The 12,978-nt window shown below is 35.8% G+C and overlaps 1 protein-coding gene across 1 annotated transcript; it reads left to right on the top strand.

Moving 5' to 3' along the window:
- The first annotated feature begins 7,396 nt into the window (after positions 1-7,396).
- Positions 7,397-9,871, top strand: LOC125840701 (probable fructokinase-5). The gene is made up of 5 exons (XM_049519667.1): positions 7,397-7,624; positions 8,497-8,907; positions 8,995-9,129; positions 9,207-9,323; positions 9,606-9,871. Exons 1-5 carry the CDS (start codon positions 7,448-7,450, stop codon positions 9,741-9,743), a joined length of 978 nt encoding a protein of 325 aa, XP_049375624.1. The 5' UTR covers positions 7,397-7,447; the 3' UTR covers positions 9,744-9,871.
- Positions 9,872-12,978: the final 3,107 nt, after the last annotated feature.

The following is a 12,978-nucleotide window of genomic DNA, read 5'->3' as shown; positions in this document are numbered from 1 at the left end:
GACTAGGGTTCAGCGTACTCTCATAGTCCCAGAACTACATGCCTCCGTAGGTTGTAAGTCCCCTTTGTGGGCATCAGATTTAGTGATCATGCCAGTCATGCCTTTATACCCCTGGCGAGGTATATTGGGTCCTCTCGATGAGACGTATACATCGAATTCCATGTTTAGCTCACGTGGTTTTATGTCGGTTAATAGTAGCTCCCACAGTCAGACTCTTAGTTCATTTGACCAGTTTTTCAATATATACTTCAGAAATTACTTCAGCATATTATTTTCATGATTAGTACTTGGTCTATAAATTCAACTTATCTTTCAGTTATATTTTGGTATTTACATTCTTACTCAGTTTATGTCATTGTTCAGTTTATATGTATTTGTTCAACATAGTATCTATATCCTACATGCTCAGTACATTCGAAGTACTGACGAATACTCTGTGCTACATCCTTTCATGATGTAGGTTTAGGTACTCAGCGTTTAGATCACGCTTAGATCGATTCCCGATTCGTATTTCAGCAACATTAGTGGTGAGTCCTCATACTTCGAGGACAATAGACACGCTTTTCACTTTAGTCTTTTTATTCAGTTTTCAATTTTGTTAGAGTTAGTTGGGGGCATGTCCCAGTAACTCAACTCAGTTAAAGGCTTTTCAAACATTGTAGTAGCATCAGCTTGAACTGTTAAGTTTAATCTTTAAGTTGTTATTAAAATCTTAGTATGTTTTATACATTCAAACTAGTTGGGTATTCCCCACTTTTAGTTATCCATTGTTTTAGCTTACATATAGTACATGTCTTATTCAATTATTATTAGTATGCTTGATATATGCCAGACACAGGGTTAGCTTGGGGTCACTCGTGATCCTAGGTCCCGTGTTATGTCAAGGGGGTAGCCTCGGGGTTTGACATTTGGGGTAGTCCAAGGCATTGACAAAGAAACCCAAGAATGTGGGTAACTACAGTGGTTCATATTTCAAAGGTTAAGGCCAACAAGTATTTTCACCTCGTCCTATTCAGTCAGCTATGCCTGCTACACTTGGGGTTAAGGTTTTTATTAAGCAGTAGACATTAGGCCTTCACTTGAACATGGTTGTTTCCAATGTGGTGAGTTTGGGAAATTTAAGAGGGAATGGCCCCACAGATGAAATACTAGTCAGGTTCAACAGAAGACTAGAGTCGTGGTTTCAATGGTGGAGGTAATCATGGTAGAGGACGTCGACAAGGTGGGAGATGAGGTAATCAGAGAGGTTGTTGAGGCTAAGGTAATGGTAATGTAGGGAGGGGAGGGGCGCATCACGGGAGAAAAGTTAGCCGTAACAATGATAGAGGTCAATTTTATGCATTCCCAGGTAAATTAGAGGCGGAGGCATCATACACCCCTTATGACATGTGTATCATGATTGTTTTGTATTATTTATGGGCCTACAAACTCGGGTAGATTTAGTCATTTTGGACATGATAGAGTTTCATATGATCTTGGGTAGGACTTGATTGTCCTCTTATTTTGCTCTAGTAAATTGTAATGCTAAGACAATGACTCTAGATATCCTAAGGAGGAAAAGGTTGTAGTTGGAATGGGTGTACATGCATAATCCATTAAAGATTATATCATTCCTTCCGGCTAGCAAACTAATAGGGCAGGATGGTTTAGCCTATTTGGCTCATATTTGGGATGCTAATGCAGAGTCTCCTTCTATTGAGTCTATCCTTATGGGTTCTGAGTTTCCAGAGGTGTTTCCTATAGATATTCTTGGTATGCCTCTGGATAGTGACATAGAATTTTGTATTGACTTGGAATAGGTTACTCTCCCGATCCTTATTCCTCCCTATCACATTGCTCTGGTAGAGTTTAGAGAGCTTAAGACTCTACTTTAAGAATTGTTTGATAAATGGTTTGTTCATCCTAGTGCTTCTCCTTAGGGTGGCTCTGTCTTGTTTGTGAAGAAAAAAAATGGTAGTATGAAGATGTGCATTGACTATCGAAAGTCAAAAAAGGTTACCATTCATAATAAGTATCGCTTGCCTCGTATAGATGACTTGTTTGACCAGTTGCAGGGTGCGTCGATCTTTTTGATGATTTATTTGAGGTCGGGGTACCATCAATTAAAGATTAGATTGAGGACATACCTATGACAATCTTTCGGACACGATATGGGTATTATGAGTTCTTGATATAGTCATTTGGATTGACTAATGCGCATGTTGCATTTATGAGTTTAATGAATGAGGTGTTGTCATGACCCAAAGTACACCTGAGATGTGACATGATGAATAGGACTCTAGAGGTCCCAAACAAGCCACTTGACATAAGCATGATGTAATACAATATAATTCAAGAGATACAATCAATATAAGTCTCAAATCATAAGGTGATATAAAGATACCAACAAAGTACATAAGAGAATACACGAAAAACTACTACATATGACACAACCTTCTACCATCATAGATATGACTAGAAAAAACCCCTAAGTCACGAACATAATATGAAAACTAAAAAGACATGAAAAGCAATAAAATTGTCCATTGCCTTGCCCTTGAAATTTGAATCATGAGGACTCACCAACCAAATATGTAGTAGAGCAATTACAATCTAGCCACGTTCGGGAGAAGGAGCGTCGGACCCTATATTTTGAAACAATATAGGAATAACGTGCACCAGCTCTTTGAATGTATAGAGTACAAGGAAATGCATAAAACATTGGTATGATAATAAATTGAACTTAAACATGATACGCATGACCAAGTAAAATGTAGTAAAAGCCTTTGAAGAAAAATCACAGTTCATGAACAAGGTCAATGCATATTGAACACCATATAAAGCTTTAAAGAGACTTTTGAAGGAAAACATAGTTCATTCTTGAGATATTTACTGTTAACTGACAATAAGACCCAAAGAGCTATAACATAGAATACGGTATGACCCTCACACTATAAAAGGCAATCTACTTGCTAAGATTGAACTTCGTATCATTCATATTGCTAAGGTGTATCTACTAGCTAGGTCATTTAACACAATCCTACGGGGCACATAGTTTGGGACTAGAGAATCGCTACGAAATACCAAACCTCTGCTAACAGTAAGACCTCCATCCCGAAGCTCTCTCGGTACTGAGTAAATCCCAATGGAAAAGACATAATCATAATTATATCAAAGTACTTGGAAAATCAACAATTTAGACTACCAATCCAATAAAAAGTTCATATTAGAGTAGCTCCTTTCAAAACCATAATTTCATAAACTTGTTCATAAGACACTTCCTTTCTAAGCATCTAAATAATGATTTTCATTCAATTGTGAGAAAATTTTCAAAAAATGTTGACAGTTTATCTTAAAGCATCCTTTTAGTAAAAAATCAATCTTTCCATAAAACATGTATAAATCCTTTTTCAAATTCGTGATCATAATTCATAAGTTCATAAGTATTTTTCATAATTCAAATTCATAAAATAGACATAGACATGACTCCATATTAAATCAAATAAAAATTATGTAATTGAATCAAATCATTCATAATAGGATTGAATATAAACAATTGAATTCGTAGAGTTTGAGCCCTAGTGTTTAAAGAGGGTGATCATGTTTGGCTAATGGTGTCACCCATGAAGGGTGTAATGAGGTTTGGAAGGAATGGCAAGCTTAGACCTATATTAATTGGACCTTTTGAGATTTCGAGTCGAGTGGGAGACTTGTTAGTTGTGCATCCTATTTTTCATGTCTCTATGCTTTGGAAGTACATGCCGGAAAAGTCGTATGTGCTTTCTTTAGATTCAATTGAGTTGGGTCCATACTTATATTTTGAGGAGGAGCCTATAGCCATTTTGGATAGGTAAGTCAAAAAGCTTAGGACCAAGGAGTTTACTTCAGTGACCGTGTTGTGAAAGCTCCATTTCGTTGGTGAGGCGACTTGGGAGATGGAGTCCTGCATGCGTTCCAGATATCCTCATATTTTGAAGGCTTCAGGTACTTTCCTTTTCTTTATATTTGGGGAACAATCTGGTTTTTAGATGTTGATAATGTAATGACTCGATTGGTAGTTTTTTGAAATCTTTGTAAAATTACGTTTTTACCCCTCCCAATATTGACCCCGAGTCGTGTATGATTAGGTTTTTGAAAGTTGGTTTCAAAACTTGAGTAAGAAGTTGAGAATTTTGTAAGTTTTGATGTAGAGTTTGTCCAAGAGAGTTGTCGGTTTCAGATTCGAAGTCCCTTTGAGGATTTGATGCCTAAGTTGGAAATTCATGAAATTTTAACCTTTGGGTTAATTTTGGTCAACATTCAGGTTCCAATGCTCGGATAAAGATTTGGATAGGTTTGTTGGATTGGGGGGGGGGATGATTTTAGACCTACGTGAGATCTTGGTTTAATTTTTAAAGGTCCCAAACTTGATTTGACCTCTTTAGACGTTATATTCATTTCTTGTGACTTTTATAAGTTTTAGGTCAAGGAAACCTCATATTTGTGTTTCGATGGTTTCATTGTGTCTAGAACATCGAGTTTAGTCAATTTGCATATATGGTTTGTGTGTGCAGGGTTCCGAAAAAATCCTGAGAGTCTTTTGATGATTTTTATGTTGGCTAATGTTTTATGCTCTGAAATCATCGCATTTGCGGAGGGCCTTCGCTTTAGCAAAGGTCAGCTAAAAAAGGTGAGACTGGCCTTTTGGGCGGGGTTCTCATAAGCACACCAGAGCTCTCTTTAGTGATGATTGATTAAGCGGAGCCTGGTTTGCAGTAATTTTTTGGATTCGAACCCCAGTTTTTATTATTGAGCTTGGTAAAAACTTTGGAGGTGATTTTGAAAAAAATTCTTGTGCTAAATCTTTGGCGTTAGCTTTTGTAGACCTAAAACTTCATTTCCCTCTGATTATATATGGATTTTGACATCAAAACTTGAGATTTTGATTAGCAAATGTCAAGGTTTTCCAAGAACATAAGTTCTAAACTGAAATAGTGATTGTGAATTGATTGTTATCCCTTTTTCGAAATGGTTTTCACCAATAAGTTTTAAATACCTTGGGTAATGTTTTCAAGTAAGGATTTTCAAATTCAAACCTCATTTCTAGGATTAAGATTTTGGGTTGAATGACCCATTTTTTCAAATGTATGATTAGGGGTTGTTATTTCTGGAGTCTTATCGTGATTGTTTGATTGAACGAGATTATGGGAAATTTGATAGAATTCAGAAGAAGAAGATTAAAGTCTTGGATTGACTTATTGATTTGATTAAGGCAAGTGATCTTTTAAATGTTGTACTTTAGTAGAATTCTTATATTCCCTTCATTCGGTATGTGTTGCAGGACATCTCTGAGCTTCTGTTATTGATTTTGGTGCTAGATATGATTAGCATATTCCCTTAGTGGTGTTTGCCTACAACAACAATTATCATTTCAATATTTAATTGGCCCTATTTGATTCGTTATATGGTAGATAGTGTAGATCTTCAATCGGGGTGGTTTGATTCAGCTTAGATGGACTCTTTGGATACAAACTTGCTTAGAGATGCTATGAAGAAGGTCCATATGATTCAAGACAGATTGTTGATGTCCCAGAGTTAATAGAAGAGTTAAGCTGGAGAATCTGAGCCATGGTGTTTATAGAGGGTGATCATGTTTGGCTCCGACTGCCACACATGAAAGGTGTGATGACATTTTGAAAGAAGGGCAAGCTTAGTCCTAAATTCATTAGACCTTTTGAGATTTTTAGCCAAGTGTGATAGGTGGCCTTTAAGTTGGCCTTGCCGCCGAGCTTGTTAGTTGTGCATCTCATGTTCCATGTCTCTATGCTTTGGAAGTACATAATCGATGAGTCTCATGTGCTTTCTCTTTATTCAGTTTGCATGCCAGATATCCTCATATTTTCAAGGATTCGGGTGCTTTCCTTTTCTTTATGTTTAGGTTAGGAGGAACATGATTTTTAGTGGTGGATAATGTAATGACCCAGTTGGTCATTTTTGGAAATCCTTGTTAAATTACTATTTTACCCCTTCTAATATTGACCCTGAGTCGTGTCTTATTGGGTTTTTGAAAGTTGGTTTCAAACCTTGAGTAAAAAGTTGAGAATTGTGTAAGTTTTGATTTAGAGTTGGTCTAAGAGGTAGAGGTTTTGTTATGGGAGCTTGGTAACCCGGTTCCTTAGGTCGAAGGGTATTGAGGAGGAGGTTCATAACTTGTGCCAACCTAGGGCTCCCTATATGATGTACACATCGTAGATGTGATGAAAACAATAGCTCAAGATATGTCACATGACCATGTTTTTATTTTCTACGGATCAGTTGGCAAGGTATGATAGTTGCCTGGGCTGTATGTTTGGTATGGCAGAGTTGCAGCTTCATATAGATAGTTGCCTTATTGATGAAGCTGAGATGAATGAGTTGGCCGAGCGCCACCCACTTATTGATAGTACTGGAATGTATATGTGCCGAATGGATCCAGCTTTTCAAGAGCCATTAGACGACGATGAGGCCATGGTAGATGATGACATGATGAGGACGATGAGGATGCTGAGGCTGACACTACACTTATGGCAGTTGATGGTGCCACTAATGTGGCGGGTGGTTGTGATGGTGAAGGCGATGACGATGAGACTTAGAGGCTTAAGGGAGTTTCTCTCTCACTCTTTAGTTCTATTTTTATTTGTGCAGTGAGGATATATATTGCCACATGAAAATAGGTATGAAATTTCTTTCAAACCATACACCTCTATATGTGTAAGAGTAAATATTAGGTTCCACGGGGCTCAACATCTTATATTTTCTTTTGTGCTAACACTCAATCAACAAAGTTATTTTCATAAAAAAGTAATACAAATACGTGTTCTTTAATTAATAACTGGGATTGAAAGATTTGATCTTTTACTAGTGAGTATATATATTGATCGAAAAACTTAAGGAATTTGGAGAGTATGTCACCAACCTCTCAATTTTTCCTTTCAAAAACCTATTTTATATCAAAAAAATATTTGAATGTTAATTATAGTTAAAGCCCATCATTGAATTGTTGATGAAATTGTTTTAAAAAAATTATATACTCAAACATAGATATAAAGTAGTATCACATAAATTGTAGAAGTATTAATTTTCTTTTACCCAATAAATGTTGATACAATGGAATTAAAGATGCTTAACAGAACTTTTAATTCAAAAAAAAAAAACAAGAAAAAAAAAGTAAAATAAATTGAATATTAGTAAACGTTTATTAGTTTTTTTTGTTCCTATGGATGTGGAAAAACATGTAAAAAGAAGGATATAATATGGGCAGATGGTTTGGTGGGAGGAGAAGTAGGCAGTTTGTTACGAACAAATCAAGATCTGTATTCAAAGTAAGAGATGCGATCCATTATGTTTGCTTTCTATTTAAACAGTTAGAAATTTGTAATGTGATCCCCACTATACTCTTCTTTAATATTGCATTCTGTAAAACACCTATAGTGAGTATAAAGGTTGAGTGATGTCAAAGCCAGCAGAGATAGTGTGTTTCGGGGAGATGTTGATCGATTTCGTTCCTGATTCTGCTGGAGTCTCTTTGGCAGAGTCTACAGGCTTTCTGAAAGCCCCTGGAGGTGCGCCTGCCAATGTTGCTTGCGCCATTACCAAACTTGACGGCACCTCTGCCTTCATTGGCAAGGTACCTGCTACTTCATTCTTTCACTTTTTGCCAACTCAGTATTATCATTTGCAGGGGTGTAGCTACTGTGAGGGTGTTCAATTGGACACATTGGACCCTCTTCGTCGGAAAATAATACCGTATTTATAAGTAAAAAGATACACAAAGTGATAAAATAACAAATTTTGGACACCCTTGATAGAATAAGGTGTTGTAGCCCAATGATTTTAGATGCCTTGAAAGAGCCCTAAATGCTCATGTGTTCGAATCTCGTCAGTGGACACCTTTGTAAAATTCCTGACTTCGCCACTGACCATTTGAGGAGTCAAAATTTGTTTATTTATTTACTTTTAATTAGGATTTGTTTAAATATTTCCAATTTATAATCTAACCTTTATAAGTAGGTTTTATGTATGTAGAATTTGTTCTAAAATTATGAAAACTATGTCTCACTATCTAAACTACTCATTGGAAAACTGTAAAACACAAATTGGGAAAAAGACATGTGAATCCTTTGAATCTCTCCGACACAACAAAACTTTTCACTTATTTGCAAGTTTTCTATCAAAAGTATCATATGTTCACTTTTTCTACTTAAACTATCATCAACATTTTATCAAAACACACCTCAACTATCAATTGTTAGCTTTGTTTACCTGAAAATACCACCATAGCCTGGGTAGGAAAGGAGACAACAGAGAGTTAAGGTGTATTTTGATAAATATTTAATGATAGTTTAGATAGATAATTCAGTTCAAATATTAAACTCAAACATCCTAATAAGATTAAAATATCTTGGACGTTGCACCGAGATTAGTGATAAGAAATTTTGAAGATTATTTGTTTTGAAGTAGTAAATATATAAGAGTTAGGTGTGTTTGTGATTGGTTCAGGTGGGAGACGATGAGTTTGGGCGGATGTTGGTAGATATATTGAAGAGTAACGGAGTGAATAGCGAAGGAGTGTTGTTTGATACGCATGCAAGGACAGCTTTGGCATTTGTGACATTGAAGAGAAATGGAGAGAGAGAGTTTATGTTCTACAGGAACCCTAGCGCAGACATGCTGTTGAAGGAGTCTGAGCTCAATTTGGGTCTCATCAAGCAGGCTAAGATCTTTCATTATGGTTCTATTAGCTTAATCACGGAGCCTGTCAGGTCCGCTCACATGGTTGCCATGAAAGCTGCCAAAGATGCAGGTGTCCTACTTTCATATGACCCCAACGTACGCCTTCCTCTCTGGCCTTCCCCTGAAGCTGCCAGAGAAGGTATCCGAAGCATCTGGAATGAAGCTGATTTCATCAAGGTTTCTTCTCCATATAACTTCTCAATGAATAAACTATATTATATGTCTATACATAATGAATAAATGTGAATTATTTTATGATTAAAGGTTAGTGATGATGAGGTAAATTTCCTCACACAAAAAGATGCAGATAAGGATGAGACCGTAATGTCGTTATGGCATGACCGCTTGAAGCTTCTTATTGTTACTGATGGAGAGAAGGGATGCAGATACTTCACCAAGGTAACGTGTTAACATTTAGTACCTTTTCATTTTGAATCAAAGTCTGATATGAAATGTTCCTTTACTATGATGCACAGAGTTTTAAAGGAAAAGTGAGTGGGTTCCCTGTTAAGACTGTTGACACCACAGGAGCCGGAGATGCTTTTGTAGGTTCCCTTTTGGTTTCCATTGCCAAAGATCCATCAATTTTCCAGGTATAAATCTACCGCATTTAATTTGAATCCTTCACTTCCATATCTTCCTTTCATTTGATTCCTTATTCAATCATAAAGGTTATAATTTTTATCTCAACTAAAGGTTTTTTTCTCAGAAGAACTCATAGTTGAGTGATTTTCTGACAAAAGAACTCACAGTTGAGTGACCATCTGAGATATTATTTCTTAAAATTTCATATATTATTTCACATTTTTACTAGCTATTTTCTTCATTGCTTTAAAATGTTGAGCTTTTTCAAATGACTGTACGTGCTTGTGTAGGATGAAGAGAAATTGAAGAAAGCATTGAAATTTGCAAATGCGTGTGGCGCAATCAGTACAACTCAAAAGGGAGCAATTCCAGCATTGCCATCTACAGCTGATGCTCAAGGACTCATGGCTGGCACCAAGGCTTACTAAACATTAACTCTTACCTAGTTATCATTTTATTTTTATTGTCTTTTTTATTTTTAATTCACACCATTTCTCCAAATTAATAAATTTTGCCGACAATATATTTAAGCTTAAAGCAGTTATTCCTATTCTAATTGCGCGTGCATTCCTAGTATGTTTTTTCATCGATACGCTTGTTGGAATTAATATTGTTTCCCTCGTGGTTTGGTACAGTGTATAAAAATAATACTAAATAGAGTCTATTAGTAATGCTTATATTAATTATGTGTTCATTAATCATGCTGAAACTTTTTATGTATTGTTTGATTTGATGTATTAAAAATAACAAACTGCATTTGTTTTTTTAAAAAATATTTATTTACATACCCTCCACCAATATATATGGTGGAAAAGATGTAAAAAAAAAGGTTTTAATGGGCAATTAAGTATTTAGCAATGCTAATGCATACATTAAATTCTCTTGCATTACTAATTTTATGAAATTTCATGCATTATAGAGTATAAATAATGCAAGCATTAGGTATATGTAAATTGAAAGTATACCAAACTAGATAGATATACAAACCTAATGCATACATTATTTCTCCTAATACACTCTACCAAACGACTCCTTACTGTTAATATGAATTGTTTATGAACAATTCATGTCCCTCATATCCTTCATGAGTAAAATTTTCATCTCCAGGGTGTGTTTGGTATGAAGGAAATATTATCCATGAAAAATATTTTCCTAGATTATATTTTCTTGGAAAATAAATTAGTTTCTAACTTATGTTTCTCATGTTTGGTTGGTGGCTAAAATATTATTTTTCAAAAAATATTTTCTAGTGTTTGGTTGATGAATGAAAAACATTTTCCAAAAAATATTCTTTATTTTTTTCTAGAGAGTAGAAAATATTTTTTAGTAAAATAGTTTCTATGACACGATCAAAAATCGGACCATGATGGCGCCTACTATAACCCCCTGATAGGCAAGCCAAAAACTCAAAACTTGCGGAAGGTAACAATTTAAAGATAAAGAACAAGCACAAACAGGAATAAAGATAGAAAAATAGGACCATAATATAGAAATGTAAATACAATACACAATATACAAAAAAGGCCTAATAGTAACCAAGAAAGGCACGGTAATACAAGAACCAACCCCCGGACTTAGTGTCACGGGTACAAGAGCATCAAAGTAAAAGAAAAGCTATATATACAAGTCTGTCTAATCCAATACACAAAATATAGATAGGCACAAAAGAAGGAAAAACAATAAACCTTCGGGCGCCAAGAGCACACCACAATCTGAATTGGAGACGGCCACGAGAGATCCAATGCTCACTAAGGGTGGCTCATACTAGAAGTTGCATAAAAAATGTAGAAATGTAGTTTGAGTACCACAACACAGGGTACTTAGTAGACATCATAGACCGACTGAGCTCAGAAAGATCAAATATATATAGAGTAGCACGATAGTTCGACTATTACAATGGAAAAGTTCTAAAATACAATAACCAACTATCGAGAAAAGTCCAACACAAGATAGTGAACAGGAAACACTTTGGTAAAAGACAATCCCAACACGCACAATAAGCCAGACAACATGATGATTCGATGCAAGTGATGAATGCTGGAAAATAGAAGCCTAGAAAAACTTCTAGTCATCCGAAATGATACTTCACACTCATCAACATGTGCAACACAATTAGAGCAAAAGTAAACCATCATACAAACTCATAAGTATTTTTTTCGTTTTAAGTCATAAAAATCCCAAAAATATTGTATTTTCCATCTAAATTCATTTTTCTTTAACTTAAACAGTGATCCACCCCTTTGAGGCTCAACAAGAAGGGAAAACTTAGTGAAAATCATTTTCATTATATTCCTCAATATCAACTTGCCAAGTATTTTTAAAAATAAACAAGTCAAATGCAGGTACCAAAAATTTGCTATCGTGCCAAAACATACACAACCTCATCAAAATCAACACATCAACAATCATCTGGGTAACACTTGATACGGCATAGACGTACTAACCTGAAACTTTTGCAAGTCCAAACTCACAACCTCAAGCCCTAAAATAAATAAAAGTAAGGAACTGAAAGGATTGAAAACATAACACAAGCACACAATTATTCCAAAACAAAGTAACACGCGGAAACCTAAGCTTCATGCCACCTAGAAGCATTTCTAAACATACTAATTGACACCAAGGACATGGATCCACCTAAAATAAGATTTTTCCAGCTAAAAATAAAGCTAACCAACCCGAAATGGCAATATAGTGTCTAAGAACCATGTAAACCTAAAAACTAGCCCTAAAATCTTACCTAACAATCAAAACAACCCAATATTCAAATGACTAACTTAGATATGTCTAAAAGAAGTGAAACAATAACCAACCTCGAGGTAAAAACCGCACCTAAACATCTACTCTGGTGTTTTTCTCTTCCGAAGGGCCTCCAAAAGATGCCACACCATCAAAAACATATCAAGAACACCAAAAAATCAAAATGATACCATATCAATATAGAATTTGAAAACGTAAAAATTACCCAAAAATACAATTGAGGGACTTGGGCTTGGAATCATGAAATTGACTTCGTCACAAGGTCCCAAATAGCTCAAGAAACTTGTGCCCCAAAAATAGACCCAATTTGAGCATCAATCGAGCAAAAAAAGTCCCACTAATATTTAAGCTCAAAGAATTCAAAAATGGAGAATTAAGAGAGAAACTTTTGAAATCATACAACTTTAGCGGAAGATTTATCGACCCCGAGGTGTGCCAGGCAATTCCCTGACACAACCCAACAAATACTACTGAAAATCTCCAAGAATTGCTCTCAAAATTGCCCCAAGACTTAAGTCTTTTAAGAATATGCATGCTGAAAAATGGACTGATATTAACTTATAATTGCAAGCAATTTTACTCTCCGAGAACGTAGAGCCCTGTTTGTGAATGCGGAGACCTAGGTTGTACACTCCGCGAATGCAGAGGCTAAAGGCAGTACACTTCACGAATGCGGAGCTCCTATAGTGAACACAAAGCTCCTCCCATGAATACAGAGGCCAAATAAACCAACAATCCATGAAGGCGGAGAACAATTAGTGCTGCAACATCTCAATATCAAGTAGAGAAAATTCCCCTCGGGGGCTCAAGATTTATTCAGAGTTCCATGAATGCAAACAAACTATGCTACCTAGCCAAAATTGACATTCTGAACTCAACGGAATTAAGGAAATCACAAACAGAGGT

The sequence above is a fragment of the Solanum verrucosum genome, unplaced genomic scaffold (assembly GCF_900185275.1).
Source record: "Solanum verrucosum unplaced genomic scaffold, falcon-dt-bn FXZP01000176.1, whole genome shotgun sequence".
Taxonomy (NCBI): Eukaryota; Viridiplantae; Streptophyta; class Magnoliopsida; order Solanales; family Solanaceae; genus Solanum; species Solanum verrucosum.
Note: the sequence above shows the minus strand (reverse complement) of the source record. Positions and strands in the feature narration are given on the sequence as shown.